The 15621-nt window shown below is 45.5% G+C and overlaps 1 protein-coding gene across 1 annotated transcript; it reads left to right on the forward strand.

Annotated features, from left to right (window-relative positions):
• The first annotated feature begins 2088 nt into the window (after nt 1-2088).
• Nucleotides 2089-12760, forward strand: LSM14B (LSM family member 14B). The gene is made up of 8 exons (XM_054391794.1): nt 2089-2209; nt 6664-6827; nt 7188-7323; nt 9710-9880; nt 10005-10082; nt 11100-11261; nt 11439-11592; nt 12587-12760. The coding sequence occupies exons 1-8, from the start codon at nt 2089-2091 to the stop codon at nt 12756-12758; spliced, it is 1158 nt and encodes a 385-aa protein (XP_054247769.1). The 3' UTR covers nt 12759-12760.
• The last annotated feature ends 2861 nt before the right edge of the window (nt 12761-15621 follow it).

Here is a 15621-nt window from a genome sequence, read left to right on the forward strand (position 1 = left end):
AAAATACTGGAACTAGAGGTGCTTATAAACCAGTGACATTTCAGTGTGCATACAGGAAAAAACAACCCAAACACCAGTCTTTTAGAAGTGGAAATAAGGAAGATTAAACTCAATATATTGTGGAGTTGGAGAATATGAACCAAAAGAGGGAGTACTTCTCTTTGGGTGCATTGCCCATACTGACATAATGTTTCCCACTCAAAATAATTATTTGTGGCTGCTCCAAAGTGAGTAATTATTACTATTACTACTGTTATTATTTGCCCCTTTTTTTTTCCTCCATTTGAACTTTTCCATTTTCTTGAACTAGACACTCCTCATCCAGGGGAGCCAGATTATTTTTTTCATCAGGGGAGTTTCTAACCAGCTGTTTGCCTACTAAAGGGCACTGTTTACTGCAATAAAAATATGAATCTTCTCTCTATAGGTTATACTTAAGACTGAGCTAAAAGATTGACATTAAGGGCTGACTTTCTCTTCACATAGACTGCTTGCCCAATTAATATATAGGAAATTATTTACTTCAACTTTTTTTAGTACTCTCTCCATGCTAGAACAGTGAAAATTTAACTAGAGAAAGACTGCTCAAGTGTGTCCATGTGAGAGAGAGAGAGAAATGAAGGGTGTGTTCCCTGTTCAAACAGGGAGATCTGCTCTCCAGGCTGCATAAATAGCATGAAGAGTAGTGCCATAAAACACGTAAGGTCACAGGGCAGACAGCTTGGGACATTTGGAGAACAGCTCTCTAAGCCGTGGTGCTCAAGGAAGCAGGTCCTCATGACACCAGGATAAACCTGTGGGAGGCATACTACTGTGTCACTGTTGTATCACTGATGGAAACATGTAACCAAGGCATGGGCCCATGCAGCTCCAGCAGACCTTTTTACTCTTAGACAATGGCTCCCGCTGTATTGTCTCCAGCTGCTGGGTTTGAATCTTATTCATTTGAGTCACACAAATTAGTGAGATTTGTGCACTCTGACCTGCTGCCCCAAATGTAACTGCCCTGCCTGATCCCCATCCACCCTCACGTTAGTTAGTGACTTCACCTTCTGCGACTATGTCTGCCAGATGCTACCAGTTGTCTCTCATTGACCCGCAGATGGCTGGGGAGCCGCAGAAGTCCCAGGAGAAACAGCACTGAAAGATTAATTTTCCAGCTGCGTCCTAGCATTGTGGTTCCTCTGTCACAATGTGAATTGCCGCCTTCGTTACAGGGGGTACATCCCGTCTCATCCGATGAACAAAGACACGGTGTGCGACTCATGGGGCAGGACCCCGCCACGCACCAAGGACTCTTCCAACCTCCTCATCTGGAGAGGGAAAAAGGGTCTGGGGAAGGAGGCAGCAATTCTTCTTCTCCTCTGAATGCTGCTGCAGCTTGGGGCAGCGGGCATCCGTGGGAAGTCTTGGAGCTGTCTCTTTGCTGCAGAATCCCAGGGGAGCCTGGTGGAGAAGGCTTGAAGCAGCATTTTTATTGCAGAACCCCTAGGCGTGCCTAATGGGGACCAGGATGAGGCAAGAAGGCTCTAGGGCGAGAAACGCTCCTCTCAGAGCCTGGCTTGCTAGCGGAGAGGGGACGGGGAAGGAGGCAATTCTTCCCTCCCCTTGCGTTACGTGACAAAACCTCTGTCACACGAGCGAGTGAACAGCGACACAAGGCTCCCCCGTATCGGTACTGAAGCCCACCCCCCACTGCCCGCGCCCTCCTCTCAGCCGCCGCAGCAGCAGCGCGGGAAGAGCACGAGCTCTCGCCCCGCCCCCGTCTCGCCCCGCCCCGCCCGCCAGCGCACGTGGCACCCTCGCCTGGGCTGGTCACGTGACGCAGGCCCCAGGCTTCCCCCCCCGAGTCTGACCCCGTCTCCCGTCTGGTCAATAGCAGGCGGTGGCGGCGCATGCGCGTCAGGGTCGCAGTACTCCCCAACCCTGCGTCTCCCCCCTCAGCGCGTCTCCCTCCGCCCTATATAAGGCGGGCGCGGTAGGACTCCCGGCTCCGCAGTGTGCGTGGGCGGCCGCGGCGGCTCCGCGCGGCTGTGCGGGGACCCGCGCGGCCTTTCTCCCCTCGTCCCGGCCCAGAGCGCCGCCGCCATGAGTTCAGGGACCCCCTACATCGGCAGCAAGATCAGCCTGATCTCCAAAGCACAGATCCGCTATGAGGGCATCCTTTACACCATCGACACCGAGAACTCCACCGTGGCGCTAGCCAAGGGTGAGGCGGCGCTCTGAGGCCCTCATGGGCGGTGTATGGTGGGGGGGGTGTGTGCGGATGGGCCTAGGCTGGCTCTGGCGCCGCGGCCCGGTGCTCGCTGTGGGGACGCGGGGGGCCCGCCCGCCTCGCCTGCCGTTTCTGTCCCCTGAACAATGAGCCGGGCTGGGTGATGAGGCAGCCGGAGCCCGCCCGCCATGGCGGCCTGCGGCGGGGGCCCGTGGCCCATCCGCTCTTGGGGCGGGGGGCGACGGGGTTTGGAGCACAGCATCTTCGGCGCTGCTGGTTTCCGTGAGTCAGCATTTGTGAGGCCGCTCCGTGATGCAGAGACGAACCGTGGAGGGGGTTTGCTCTGCCTCCGCTTCGAGTCGGCGGGGTGGGCAGGGCCCGCAATGCTGAACAGCCGTTGGTTTTCACGGCGAGTTTCCTAGTGTCTTGAAGAGAAAGAAGAGCCGCCAGCAGTGCTGGCTCATGCTAGAGCCGGAAAGGTGATGGTCTGCATCGCTGTTTATGGTTTGCTTCCTCTCTTGTTTGTGCATTGATGTCCAGCAGTACCTTCGTGCTTGACTTGAGCAGGGCCCCAGGCCCGTGCTGGGAAAAAAGAGTTGCTATTGATGTGCCTTTGTTCCTTTGGTGATCAATAACTGGACTCTGCTCAGGTGAAGAGAGTGAGAACTCATGTGCAGGACACTGTGAGCTGTCTGCACGTATGTCTGGCTCTTTCTGTCTTTGCAGGCTGCTCATCAAGGCTTTGTGTCTTGTTTCACTGTAGAAACAGTGATATTTTTCTTCTATTTAAGTGGTGTCATTTGTCACCTGTACTGGGAACTCCCATATTTGCTCTCAGAAAAACCTGTCCTGTCTTGTTTGGTATCTCAAACAAGGTCTTACTTCTGTATTGCTTTTAATGTCCAGCTTGGCTACTCTAGCTAATGTACATCAGCTTTTTCTTTCCCTCACTTTTGCCCTTCCTAGTTCTGAGAAGTTCATACTTTCTTCCTTGCCTTCATCAACCCATCAGGATTGTCCCCAAATAAGATATCTTTTGTTTTGAAAGACTATCTGTTGGCACATGAACTTACTTGATTTTCAATTAACCTCAAGGTATCTTGTGCCAAAGTGTTTATTCGGTATAATAATGTTTATGTGGTGCTGGACATGAGTATTTGACATCTATTTGTGTGTGTGTTCTGGAGTTAAAAATGTGAATTGTCGCTTTTTAGCTGCTTATTTAAATACACAAATGGGGCTGTTTGTTAGTGTTTCACTCAAAATAATTGAGAGGTTGGAAGAAGGATGAAGCTCATTTACTGCGCATGCAGGAAGGTTTCTTCACCTTTACCCAGAAGCAAGTAGAAATGGCTTCTCACAAGGTTCTGACTTCCACATGACACTTGCTATTTCAGAGCTGAAGTGGTGTGTTTCAAAGCCATATATGATTGAAGTGCTTTATAGTGTGAGAAAGCACATGGTCTGTATAAGATTTCTGGCAGTTCTTCTATTGATGGCCTCTTAGTGTTCAATTTTGATGACCTGGAATGCCTAAGAAGTAGTTGTTTCAATAGATAGAGAATACCTTTTTCTTTATTAAAGTGCTAGTCTGTAAACTTTGAAAACCCTGCTTTTGATTTTAGCTCAGGGCGGTCTTCAAATTTCGAGACTTTTTATCAAAAGTAGTGTCAGAATGATGAACATAGCAACCATGTTCGAGTTGGTGGCAGTGGTATCAAGAGTGTGCTTGGGTGGGCAGGACAGTGGTTTGAAAGACTTGATTTGAAGGGTGAGAAGAGCCATGAATTACTGGCATGCAGTTGAAGTTGTCCAGATAGGTAGTACATTATTATTAGGTCCTTGATGCCTCGTTTAGGACTCAGGTAGCCTCAGTAGGTAAGTGCTAGCCTTGACTTGTATCATCCAAGTGATATAAAGAGAAATTTATATTGAAGGAGACCTCAGGAAGGAATCTGGTTCAGCCTCTTGCTCAGAGCAAGGCTAACTTAAATTTGTTTGTATTTGATTCCTGTTTAATCTCAACAGATGCACAATATCTTAAAACACTGAGCAAGGACATTCCGTGTGCTTGATTAAGCACTGCAAGAAAGTTTTGGCTTGTTAGGTGCTAAACTTAAATTGCAAACAAAGGGAGTTTGTCCTGCTGGCAGTGAATGTCAGAAACTTACTCCCTCTTCTGTAGAAGTCTGAGAAAACTACTGTGTTTGAGCAAGAAGTAGCTATATAAGCTCTGCTGTCTAGACAGCCAGTCACTAAAGTTATGCTTCCTGACCCTTCAGAGGTACAGCTCAACTGAGCCCTCCTTACACATGAGCACAGTGTGGTGTGGGACTGATTTCCTGTTCATCTGAAAACAATAACCCCTGTAACTCTTCATGGGACACAACCCTTTGGACCTCCTCAGGAACTTAAAGCTGTGCTTTGTGATGGACTGGAAATTGTTAAAACACTTAAATGCAGGGGCAGGCATGCTCAAGCAGTCTGAAATGCTCACTGCTGCTTTATATACCAACAAGGATATAGTTTTCTAATCTTTTAGTTGGAGACCTTGGGACCAGCCATCTGAGCTTCAGGCTTTGCAAGTCATGTGTTTCTCCATGTGGAAGCTGACAGACAGACAGAGGTTGCTCAAAGGCAATGTGGTTCTTTCCAGGCAAGCCATGAGATTCTGCAGTATGCCCTGGATAAACTTAGTAGGTCTTGCCATGAGCTGTGTGCTGCAATAATCTAATCTTGAGCATGGATATCAGTGGTACAGTTCACATCTAAAAGGCCACAAGGACTGTTTGCAGTTTATAATCTGTTTGTAGTTGACTAGGTTACAGCTGTAATGTGATCAAACAGCAGCTGGAGGTCTAAAATAAGTTGGAGAGGTTATAGACTCTAGGAACTAATGGAAGACAGCCTTTCAAAGGAAGTGACTGACAGCTTCTCCTTTTCCGGTTAAGATTCTCTTCCAGTTAGAGGTGTTGAGGTGTTAAACAACATCAGCATGAGAAACAAAGTTTGACCCTTGCTGCTTGCTGCTCCCTGAGAGACTATGTATGTGTTGGACAGAGGTGAAGACTGCTTGCAGCACTAACTGCTGCTTGGTGAGGAAGCCACCTGTCTCTGGGAACAGGGGTCTTGATGAGTAGCCCTGCCTACAATCATCAGTGGTCCTAGAAAGTTAACAGTATAGTACACCAGGAATACTCAACACTGGGGTTGAGTGGATCCACTTTTGCTGCCCTTTTTCTGGCCAAACTGTGGTGTCCCCTGTCATCCATGTGACAAAGCTGTCCATGCTTATCTTTCCACCTGTACAGTGGCAATGGCAACTGGCTGGCACATCACCATAGACTGTGACATGGCAGTGCTTGTGAAAGGTCTGTTAAGGATGTCATTTGTAAAGGTATTGCAGGAATCATGGCATGTCCTGGCAGGGAAGTACTTCAGTGGTGGGTAACCTGTTAGAAGAAAATGATGCAACTCCAATACAGGATTCTTCAACTGGCAGAAAACGTGCATCAAACCAGTACGTGCTGGTGCTTATCTCAGCTGGCAGAGCCTCTCAAAGACAGAAATTAACTAGACTAGTGCACTGGATAAGCTTCTGTGACTTGGAGCCATCTCTGTACAGACCATGCTCATTCACTAGCCCATTTCAGTTTTCAGGTGTCAGTATCTGTTGTAACCATGCTGCCTGTTTTCCTGCACTAACTGTCCAGTAAGTCCCAGTCTGACCTCTTAGTGGCTCAAATTCACTTACACTTCTACCTGGTAGCTGCCACACAGTCAACTGCAGACGTCTTTCCACTCTCCTGTGTAACTGGTTAGTACCTGCTCAAGTGTTCTGACAGCTTGTACTCAATGAAGCCTCACTAGGCACTGAGGTTTTAGACTTATCACCAAGCTGTGGGTATTAATGATATAATCAGTGGCATGGAGTAGTGAGAGTTTTAATAGGAAGTTCTTGTAACTGATAAAACTTTACCTCTGTGTAATGAATATATGAAACCAAAGGTGAAAGTTTGAGCTTTAAAGTGTTCTAAGATTTTTTTTTTCTCCCTGCTCCTCTGGGGGCCTCTTCTGTGGGCTGCTGCAGCAGCAGTTGTCTCGAGCTGAGTGCCTGCATGGGACAGGTGCTGGGAGGGAAGGGGAATGTGGCAACACAGTGCTGTAGGGAAGTCCTCATCTTTGGACCAGGATTCTTCACTCCAGCTGGTCTGCAGTCTTTACCTTCACAGCTTGATGTAAACAAAACTGTTTGTACAGGCTGCTGAAAAATTTGGCATTTGATGGAACTGATGTGTGTGATAAGGAGATTCAGGGTTCTGGAGGTAGCATTTTGTTATTGTTGTTAGAGTTGGCAAGTATTGCAAAAGGACTTTTAATTGCTTAAGTCTGAACTCGCACGGCGCTGCAGTGGTAATTCTGAGCTAACGATCATCTTTTCCATGAAGTGCGATCCTTCGGTACTGAGGACCGGCCCACAGACAGACCTGCTGCTCCAAGAGAAGAAATCTATGAATACATTATTTTCCGAGGAAGTGACATCAAAGACATCACTGTCTGTGAACCTCCAAAAGCTCAACATACTCTGCCACAAGATCCTGCCATAGTTCAAGTAAGTTAGACTGAAATGTTGATAGAAAGCTGTGATAAAACATTGCTGATGAAAGACTGGATTTTGGCATACACTTATAAAAATGAAGACCAGTAAGTGTCTCCAGGAATCTTCCGATTGTTTGAAGCATCCTGAATTTCACTGTAATGTTTAAAATAGCAGCAATGTTAAAGACTTCACTCAACAAAAGCCAGAGCTAGTTTACCTAGCTGAGAATGCAGGAAAATCGTAAAGAGGTAAACTAACCCTCCTCAGTGTTTAATTAAGCTTTAGTAATGCTGTATGTGAAGTAAAGAATCACTGCCAAAGCAAGCTGACTTCTGAACACTGTAAATGGAAATGTACTTTGTCTTGTTACAGTCTTCACTGGGCTCTGCCTCTACATCATCCTTTCAGCCACATGTGCCTTACAGCCCATTCAGAGGTATGCCACCTTACAGCCAGCTTGCTGCCAGCTCTTTGCTTAGCCAGCAGTATGCAGCTTCCTTAGGTTTAGGTAAGTACAAACTTTACTTGCTAAAATAAAGATACAATCCTTGTATGCAGCTACTGTGAAACCAATTAACCACGTAACTAATACCACATTCCTTGCCAAGTCTTGGTCTGCAATAAGCAGTGCATAAGTAGTTAACAACTTTGTGCAATGATCTTACTGCAAAGAGGCCTGTGTTTCACTTGCCACACGCATGCACACGAAAGAGAAACAATCCAAACAGCTGAAACTTTCTTTCTGGAAGTAATGTGAACACCTAACAGTTGAAGCCAGTCTATTTCTAACCTTACACACATCACATGTGAAAAGAACTTGTACTACCAGAGAGGTCTGTAAATAAGCTGCTCTAATGCTGTTCTAGAGATTCTTGGATCTCTTTCCAAGTCCTTCAGATGTTTCACTACCTTGTATCTTATCCACGTATCTTTGCTTTCTCTTCTTCCCTCTATCTCTTCAGAGAAATTGGTAAGCCCTCCAGCATCAGCAGCTGCTTCCAGCCCTAGTTCTTCTCCGTCTCCACAACCTGTTTCAGAGCCTGACATGTCTTCAGAGCCCCATCAGCTCTCTTCCAAGGGTAACAGCAGTTTGAGGACTCCAAATATTTGGAAGAACTGCATGGCACTTGCAAACACTCTGTTCTTGTTAACCCCTCCTAGAATGATAGTACTTACGTGGGTAATGCTAGCAGAACTAGTTTGTTCTCAGCTCTTTTTGGCTTTCATTACATGAAGTATTTCACCTGCCCTAGAAGTATCAGGAAAAAAAATGTACAGGACAGTGGATCCTCTTGTGTAAGTATCAGGAGAGGGCTAAGGTGTAGGGATGTTCATGTGGTGCATCCTATCCAGGAACATGTCACCTCAGGGACTGAGTTAATTAGCCTTTCCTGGAAAGATAAGCACACTGCTTAAATTGTGGGTGGCCCCAATGTGAGAGACTGAGGTTAACAGAAAATTCAGGAGTACTGCTGCTATTGAGGAAACATCGGGATACATTTCATGCATGATGGGGCATGATACCTTGTCAAGACTCCCAATTAGTAAAGCATGACTAACAGCAATTTCTGAGTTGCGGTAGGTTGAGATAACGTAGTTCTGGGTGCTTGCTTCTTTGTGTAAAATACTTTCAAAGAAGGTTGACTAGAGATACTAGACTGACTGTCCTCAGAGCAGAGAGACCAGGTGCAGCCTGCGTTTACACATGGTAATTAGTTTAATCTGTTTTTAACTTAAGCATGTGTGCTTGTTTTGGCATGAAACTGTTTGTAGTTACCCTGGGTTTGGCCATCTATCTGTACATACTTTCTCAATATTCTGGCTAAGCTTCAAAACTTGAGTTAAACTTGCACAGCAGCTTTGTCCTACTGAATAATCCTTAGGATGTGTCTGTCTTCCTTGCAAGTTTTCCAGGTGTACACTAACTGAGAGCCTGCATGATGTTACCTACTGGGTATATCTCATGTGGACTTGGGTGACCCAGAAGTGTCAGTGGCTTGGTTTGTGTGTACTCTTCAGCTTTTCACTCTTCTTGCTCTTAAGTATATTCCGTTAAAAGTTTGCTTCCAAGCAGTTCTTATGCATAACTACATAAACCTGTAGTAGCCCCAAAGCTCTAATTAAATCTAGAATGCAGTGTTTCTTCTGAGTACTGAAGACTGTCACTTTTTAATATAATTGGTGTAAGGTATACCAAACCATGAAAAGTATTTACGTGTTTTGTAGTGTGAATAAATAAGCCTGGATGGAAGAGCAACAGAAGTCTTGGTAACACTTTGGCCTTGACCAAGAAGGAATTTAAAAGGGTAACTTTGAGATCCTGGTCTGGTTTCAGGTTTTCTTTGTCTGACAGCTAACAATTTAGCAATGAAACTGAAGGACTTCTAAAAGCGGCTTACCAAATGGGATAGAGTTGAGATGGTTAAGCTTTTGCTGCAAAACGTTTGTGGTTTTTCTTTGGTTTTGGTTTTTGGTTTCGTTTTTTCTTGACAAAGTGGGGAAGCTTTCTTGGCCAGTTTGAAAACTGAATTTTTGCCTCAGATTTAAAGTGTTGTATAAAGTAAAATCCTACATAACCAAGGATACACCTAAACAATAGATTTTGGTATAAACTGTTAGAGACTGACCTGACTTGCTTATCTCATGTATGTCTAACTTTTAAGAAATAAATGGGTAGATGTCCTGATTTTAAGGCTCTGGATTAGAGAGCCACGACTGGTACGGCAGTAGTGCCTTACCTAGTGTGTATATGCCACTTAAACATCACATGTAATGATAAACATTCATAGCTTTGAGTAATTCCTGACAAAATGGTTTCTCCATAGAGGTGGGTAGGGTTTGAGTAGTGCTGACAGATTTTTCAAAAGGCACTTAGTCACTGGGATTTTTTCCAGGTGCTGGCTTTCCTTCTGTTCACCCAGTCCGCAAAAGCCCCATGGTAGAGCAGGCAGTTCAGACTGGCCCCGTTGACAACGTGAATTCCCAAAAGCCACCCCCAGTGAAAGTGACCCCCGGGGTCCAGCGCAATGGTCGGCAGGTTCCGCCGGGCAGCGGTAAGACAAATGGTAGGTGTGCACCGCTGCAGCCTGAAGTGTTGTTTTGAAGCGTCCTCCAAAGGGGCAGAGCAAGACTGAAGTGGTTTGGTTCTGTTCTTGTGCCCCTGTAAAGTTTATCCTTCTTGTTCAGTAGATACAGTCCAGCCAGCACCTGTGCAAACCCAAGGACAGGTGAATGATGAAAACAGAAGACCTCAAAGGAGAAGATCAGGTAGGTTAACCTGACACTAAACAGTCACGTAAGTTCATAAAGACAAATATTGCTAACTTCTGTGAAGGATTATAAGGCAGAAGATTGGGAACCAAATAAAGCTTAATAAGGATTTGGGCATCCAAAGATGCTTCCCTGACAGAATAGGTTCTGGAGTTACAGAAGTCCAGACTATTACAGGGACTGTCTTTCTAGAAACTTTAAGGTACACTGTAAAAATGGGTGCTGTGACTTGGCAGCCGCAACTAGGTTTCTCTGAAATGTGAAATGTTTTTACTGGGAAGGGCAGCCTTTTTAAGGCTCTCCAGAGCTCCCGTAACAGAGGAGCTACAGAGTCCTTGCTTCCATAGATCAGAGTTCCTATCTTAAGACTGCATTTTAAGCACAGATCAGAAGGCAGCAAAACTAAAATCAAATATCACTGCCCAAGTTAAATAAAAGTCAGGTGACAAAACTGCAGACTCTCAGGTCTTCAATTCAATTTACCAGAGGGCAGCACTGTAGAATGGGTTATAGCCCTTCCAAAAAGGAGTTGTTGGTGTCTCAGTTGAGAACTAGAAACTATACAAAGTACAATCTCCCTTTGTGTGTGGATGAATCTTGGGTGGGTTTTCTGAAACCAGTGACGTCTTCCACTTCACCCATTGTGATGGGGTTGTAGACTAATTATGGTATTATGCTTGCAGATGAAGACCAGACAGGCAAGATAGTTTTCCTCACTTCCCTCAGCTTCAGTTGGTGTAATACTTGTTCTGATTTCCTATGTTCACACTGGAAGGGAAGTTGGTCTGTCTTAGTGGTAAGACTGACATCTAGGAATGCTTTTCAGAAAGTTAAAGTGTTGCTGTAATGTGTCTTCTACAGCCAAGTTCAGAAGTTTCTCTCAAAGAGGTGTGGCCTAACCACAGGACTGGAAGCCAGAAACTCCTGAGTTCTAACCCTGGTTTCCTCTGGTCTTGAGCAAGTCATTTTAACCTCCTTGTGCGATACCAAGCGTTTAAACTCTCCTGCTTTCAGGAAACAGGAGAACCAGAAACCGTTCTAGAGGACAAAACAGACCAACAACTGTGAAGGAAAATACAATAAAATTTGAAGGTGACTTTGACTTTGAAAGTGCAAATGCACAATTCAACAGAGAAGAACTTGATAAAGAATTCAAGAAGAAGCTAAACTTTAAAGGTTTGTGACTTCATTAAATATGAATTGCTGAGCTAGTAGTAAACACTGCACAGAAACTCTTTCTGAGAAACTGCATGATTACATGTGGCAGCATCTCAAATCTTGTTTGAGGCAGCAGGAGAACAGATGGCTCTTCAGAATGCATCAAGGGAATGTAATACATTTTATTATCTTCAGATGACAAAGCAGAAACAGGGGAAGAAAAAGGGGACCCTGGAGTGGCAACTCAAAACAAGGATGGTAATGCGGAGGAGGACCTTCTGGGACCCAACTGCTATTATGATAAATCAAAGTCCTTCTTTGACAACATTTCTTCGGAACTGAAATCTAGGTGAGTGTGCTCTAAAAGCTTGCTTTTTAAAAATGCAATTTTAGGTGTAGAATTCTAGAGGTATGTCACATAGTTTGATTCTTTAAAAATCTTAGAACACAAGTCAGCAGAAGGGTCTTTAGGAGGGAGTGTCACCATGGGGTTGGTGGCACACAACTGATCTTAACCTAACTAAAGGCAGTGGGATCAAACAAAGCCTAAGGATTTCAGCTGATACTGATATACTTGCCTAAACTACACTACAGGAATTTCCAGTTCTGTTTCCTGGTACTGACTTTGAGCCCATTGATTTCAAACAAATTTCTTATCTCATTTGTGGGAGGAGCCATCAGCGTTGTACTGTGCTGAAGATGGTGCCACTTGCAGACAAGAGCAAGCTAAGCTTGCAGCTGGGGTAGGGAGGAGGTCAGGTTTGTCCCTGAGAATGCATCAAGTTAAATTTTGGGAATATTAAAGCTTCATCTTTTGCTGCAGACACTTGATATTACTGCCTGGTGAATTCAGACTTCCTTTTAGCGTCAGTGTGTGAAATCCCCTTGGTAATGGCTCTGCTTCGTTTCTTATTGAGTGCTTGCTGGAAGGTGTTCAGGATTGTGCAGCTCTGCTAAGGAAGCAGCATGCTGGAGCTGTAGAGCTACCTCAGCAGCACTGCAGAACCTCATCTGGGACAGGGCTTCCTGGATTTCTGGAGAGGCTTCACTGGAGTCAAGAGCTTATGGTTTTTGAGAAAACAGAGTAGAAGTGTCAGTAACATTGTGGTCAAGCCTTTTTCTAGGCCCATCTTCAGTTTTCCAATGTGAAAGTAGCTTAAGAAAACCAATAGGTGTCACTTTCAGATTTGTGCTTAGCAGGGGAGTTCAGTTAGTGAGTGTGAGTGCCACAGCTGGCATTGGTTGCAGTTTAGTTGCAGAAAATGGGGAAGCCTGAGGCTTCCTGGCTAGCTGGGTTGGTGGCCATCTGATGTTTAGATGAAATCTGAATGCAGTGTGCTCAGTTCCAGGCGCACCACGTGGGCTGAAGAAAGGAAGCTCAATACAGAGACATTTGGCGTGTCCGGACGGTTCCTCCGTGGCCGCAGCTTTCGTGGTGGATTTCGAGGTGGAAGGGGTAATGGAGCAGCACGGCGAAACCAGACCACTCACAGAGCTGGTACTGGCAGAGTGTAACTTCAGAGGCAAGTGTTATTTTTAGTCGGAATAAATTCTGAGTCAGGTTGGTCTCTTACCCTTTGCCTGGTCTGTGCAACCTCTTTCTCTTCAGTCTCATGGATGTAACAAGAATTGTTCCTTATTGGATCTGATCAGTCCTAAGTGGCAGAAGGCAGTATGAGCTATTCTGATGTGTTATTGATTGTGTTGATTGTTCTGTTGATTTCTTGGGCCAGCCTTCTGTTTGAGCTTGTGTTAGCTGAGGCTCTAGTTGTGCACTTCAGTTGCTACATGGGTGTGAACTTTGCTGCTTTTCTTGGGGAAAGATTCCTGTGATGCCAAATCTAATTCTGCCTCCTCTTCTGAATAGGTTCTCACATATCTCCTGAGAGGATGAAACTGTATATAGAAAGAAAACCACCAACTGCTGCACTAATGTGGGAAAATGGTTCATATTGTTTACTGTCTCAGCTCAAGCGACAGAACTTCATGTACTACTGCTTATATTCTGGACTTATTTTGGACCAGCAACTGTCAGCTGGAATATTCTTTGGAAGAGGGAATGTGTTCAGGGGTACCTTCTTCAGGGTGTCTTTTTTTGTGTTTGGTTTTGTTTTATTTTTTCTAAGTGCAGATTAACTTACATGGTTCTTCTTTCTGGGTCTCTCAAAGGCTGCTACAGTCTAAGCTTAAAGTCAGACTCCTTTTCTGAACCCTGAAGAAGATAAATCATGCTATTTGAACATGGAACCAAAGCTCACTTGAAACAAACCAGCTATAATTTTTGTTCTGAGGAACCAAATGGATTCTTTGGTGCTGCTAGTCTCACTGTTCTTGGCAGCAGGTGTGAAGTAGCACTTGGTATCTGAAAGAATGGATTCCTGGTGCTGAAGGAATTGTGTATATTGTCACTTGGGAATACTGGATTGTTGATCATGTAGTAGTGTAAGTGATTGTACAGCTGTTTGTCTGCTGGTACTAACAGGGAGGTACTGCAGGTTCACACACAACTATGAATTTCTCTGCAGCTGGAAAGTGCTGGGGGCTCCTCAGAAGCTGGGAGTGCCCTGCTGGGTGAGGGCAGTATTGGGGGATAATGCTGCATCTGTGGTGGGACAGGAGAAACACATGTCTCTGCTCACAACAGAGCTTTTGGCAGTAGCTGACTGTCTGGGAAGGGGATCTGTAGCTCTGACCTGGCCTCAGTCGGTACCTCGCTCATGGGTAGTACCACACAAACAGTTCCGTACACTAGTAGAGTGTGGTGGAACACTATGGAATGTTTTCATTAAGTTAGGGATGGGAGTCTGTATAATGAAGCTTAACAGATGGGCATGTTAAATTTGTTTCCTCTGTGCCCCCCATACTGTAAATAGTTTAGTTGGTTTTCTTTTTGTTTTTAACAACCTGTATGTGGGGAGAGGGGCTGGGAGGGAGGGGTTACATTTGTTTGCATGACTAAATGGGTTAAATTGCTCTAGGCATGTGTCCCCTTTTTGGTTGGTAGGGAATTTTGTTGAAAAAGCACCTTGACGACTGAACCCCTTACATAGCTAGAAGTTTTTAGTTATGCGTTGACCTAGGTTACTGTAAAAGCTTGGATTTATTTTTGTAGGACCTTATTGCTAAGAATTAGAACATAGCAGTGGGGCTGCTCTTTGGAGTAATGTAAATTGTAATTATAATAAACATGTAAATGTTTAATGTTTCTCTTTTGCTCTGTTCTGACTATAGCTCAGTATCAGTTCCTACAGCTTGTCAGGTGCCTGTGTCCAGGCAGCAGGATTCAGATCTAAGAGAAAAGCACGCTGCAGGGTATTACAGAGTGTTTGAAAAGGGCTTAAAACCCCTAATCCAGACACTGACACCCCTCTTTGTCACTGCTACCCTGTTTCTGTGTTCTACTCTTGCAGAGGAATCAGCCAAGTGTTGCTGTTGCCCAAACTGCCCTGAGCATTCACCTCATGGTGTGACTGCCAAGTCCCTGGGCCGCTGGGGCTTAGCTTGAGTTTGCTTTGGGTGGCAGCATGCTGGGCCAGTAGCCACAACAGCCTTTGGTCTCTGGGCTCCTACCAGCAGAGCAGGGCGTGTGCTGAAAGGGCTGCTGGAGAGGCTGCTGCAAGCCTCTAATTGCCCTGCTGGCAAAACAGCCAGTGTGACAGTGAGTGCAGCAATGGAACTGCTCTGCCAGAATCAACTGACTTGTCCAGGGTGGCTCTGACAAAATGAGAACTCATAAGGTGTGATAAAGCCTTTTCATTTACTTTAAGGCAATAATTCCCCTTGTTTCTAGAGCAAAGCCTAGGGATCTAGCATGAGATGAAGTCATTGTTACTGGCACTGCTGAAGTTACTGTACTACAGAAGTGTCCCAGCCTTTCCTAGTTTGCTGTACCTGGCTCATTCCAGTGCAGAATGGCTACCCTGAGTGGCTGTGGCTCAGCCCCTGGCTCATTCACCTCAAGCCCTTCCCCAAGGGGAATATATGTGCATTCCTCTTGGGGGGGCTGGGTTGGCAGACTGCTGTTCCTGGGGATTTGCTGCAGCCCCATCAACTTGCAGGTGGAAATTCCCAACATGAGGGAATGATGGAGTTGACTTGTGCAGGAAACCAAATAGCTTTTAACTGAAATTCAACTCAGGGACTGAAAAATAAACCAACAGAGGCTTCCAGCAGTTTGCTTTCTCTAGCTGATGTCCAATACTTTCCTGGCAGGACCATGGCTCCTGTGCTCTGCCAACACTTTTGCTTTGCAGCCTTTGACTTGTCATTGTGGAGTGAGGCCAGGAAGTGTGAGGGTTACTGCAGGTCTCTGCCTTCTGTCTGGAGTAGGCCAAGGATGCCTGAGCAGCACTGCCCCAGATATCCTGGGGCAGGGATT

Source organism: Indicator indicator, chromosome 24, assembly GCF_027791375.1.
Source record: "Indicator indicator isolate 239-I01 chromosome 24, UM_Iind_1.1, whole genome shotgun sequence".
NCBI lineage: Eukaryota > Metazoa > Chordata > Aves > Piciformes > Indicatoridae > Indicator > Indicator indicator.

What these genes read in the sequence shown, in the direction of transcription:
- LSM14B (XM_054391794.1), top strand. Translation starts at nt 2,089, where the DNA reads ATGAGTTCAGGGACCCCCTACATCGGCAGCAAGATCAGCCTGATCTCC. An exon ending in CACCGTGGCGCTAGCCAAGG is followed by an intron (nt 2,210 to 6,663) that starts GTGAGGCGGCGC and finishes TTTTCCATGAAG; the next exon opens with TGCGATCCTTCGGTACTGAG. An exon ending in AAGATCCTGCCATAGTTCAA is followed by an intron (nt 6,828 to 7,187) that starts GTAAGTTAGACT and finishes GTCTTGTTACAG; the next exon opens with TCTTCACTGGGCTCTGCCTC.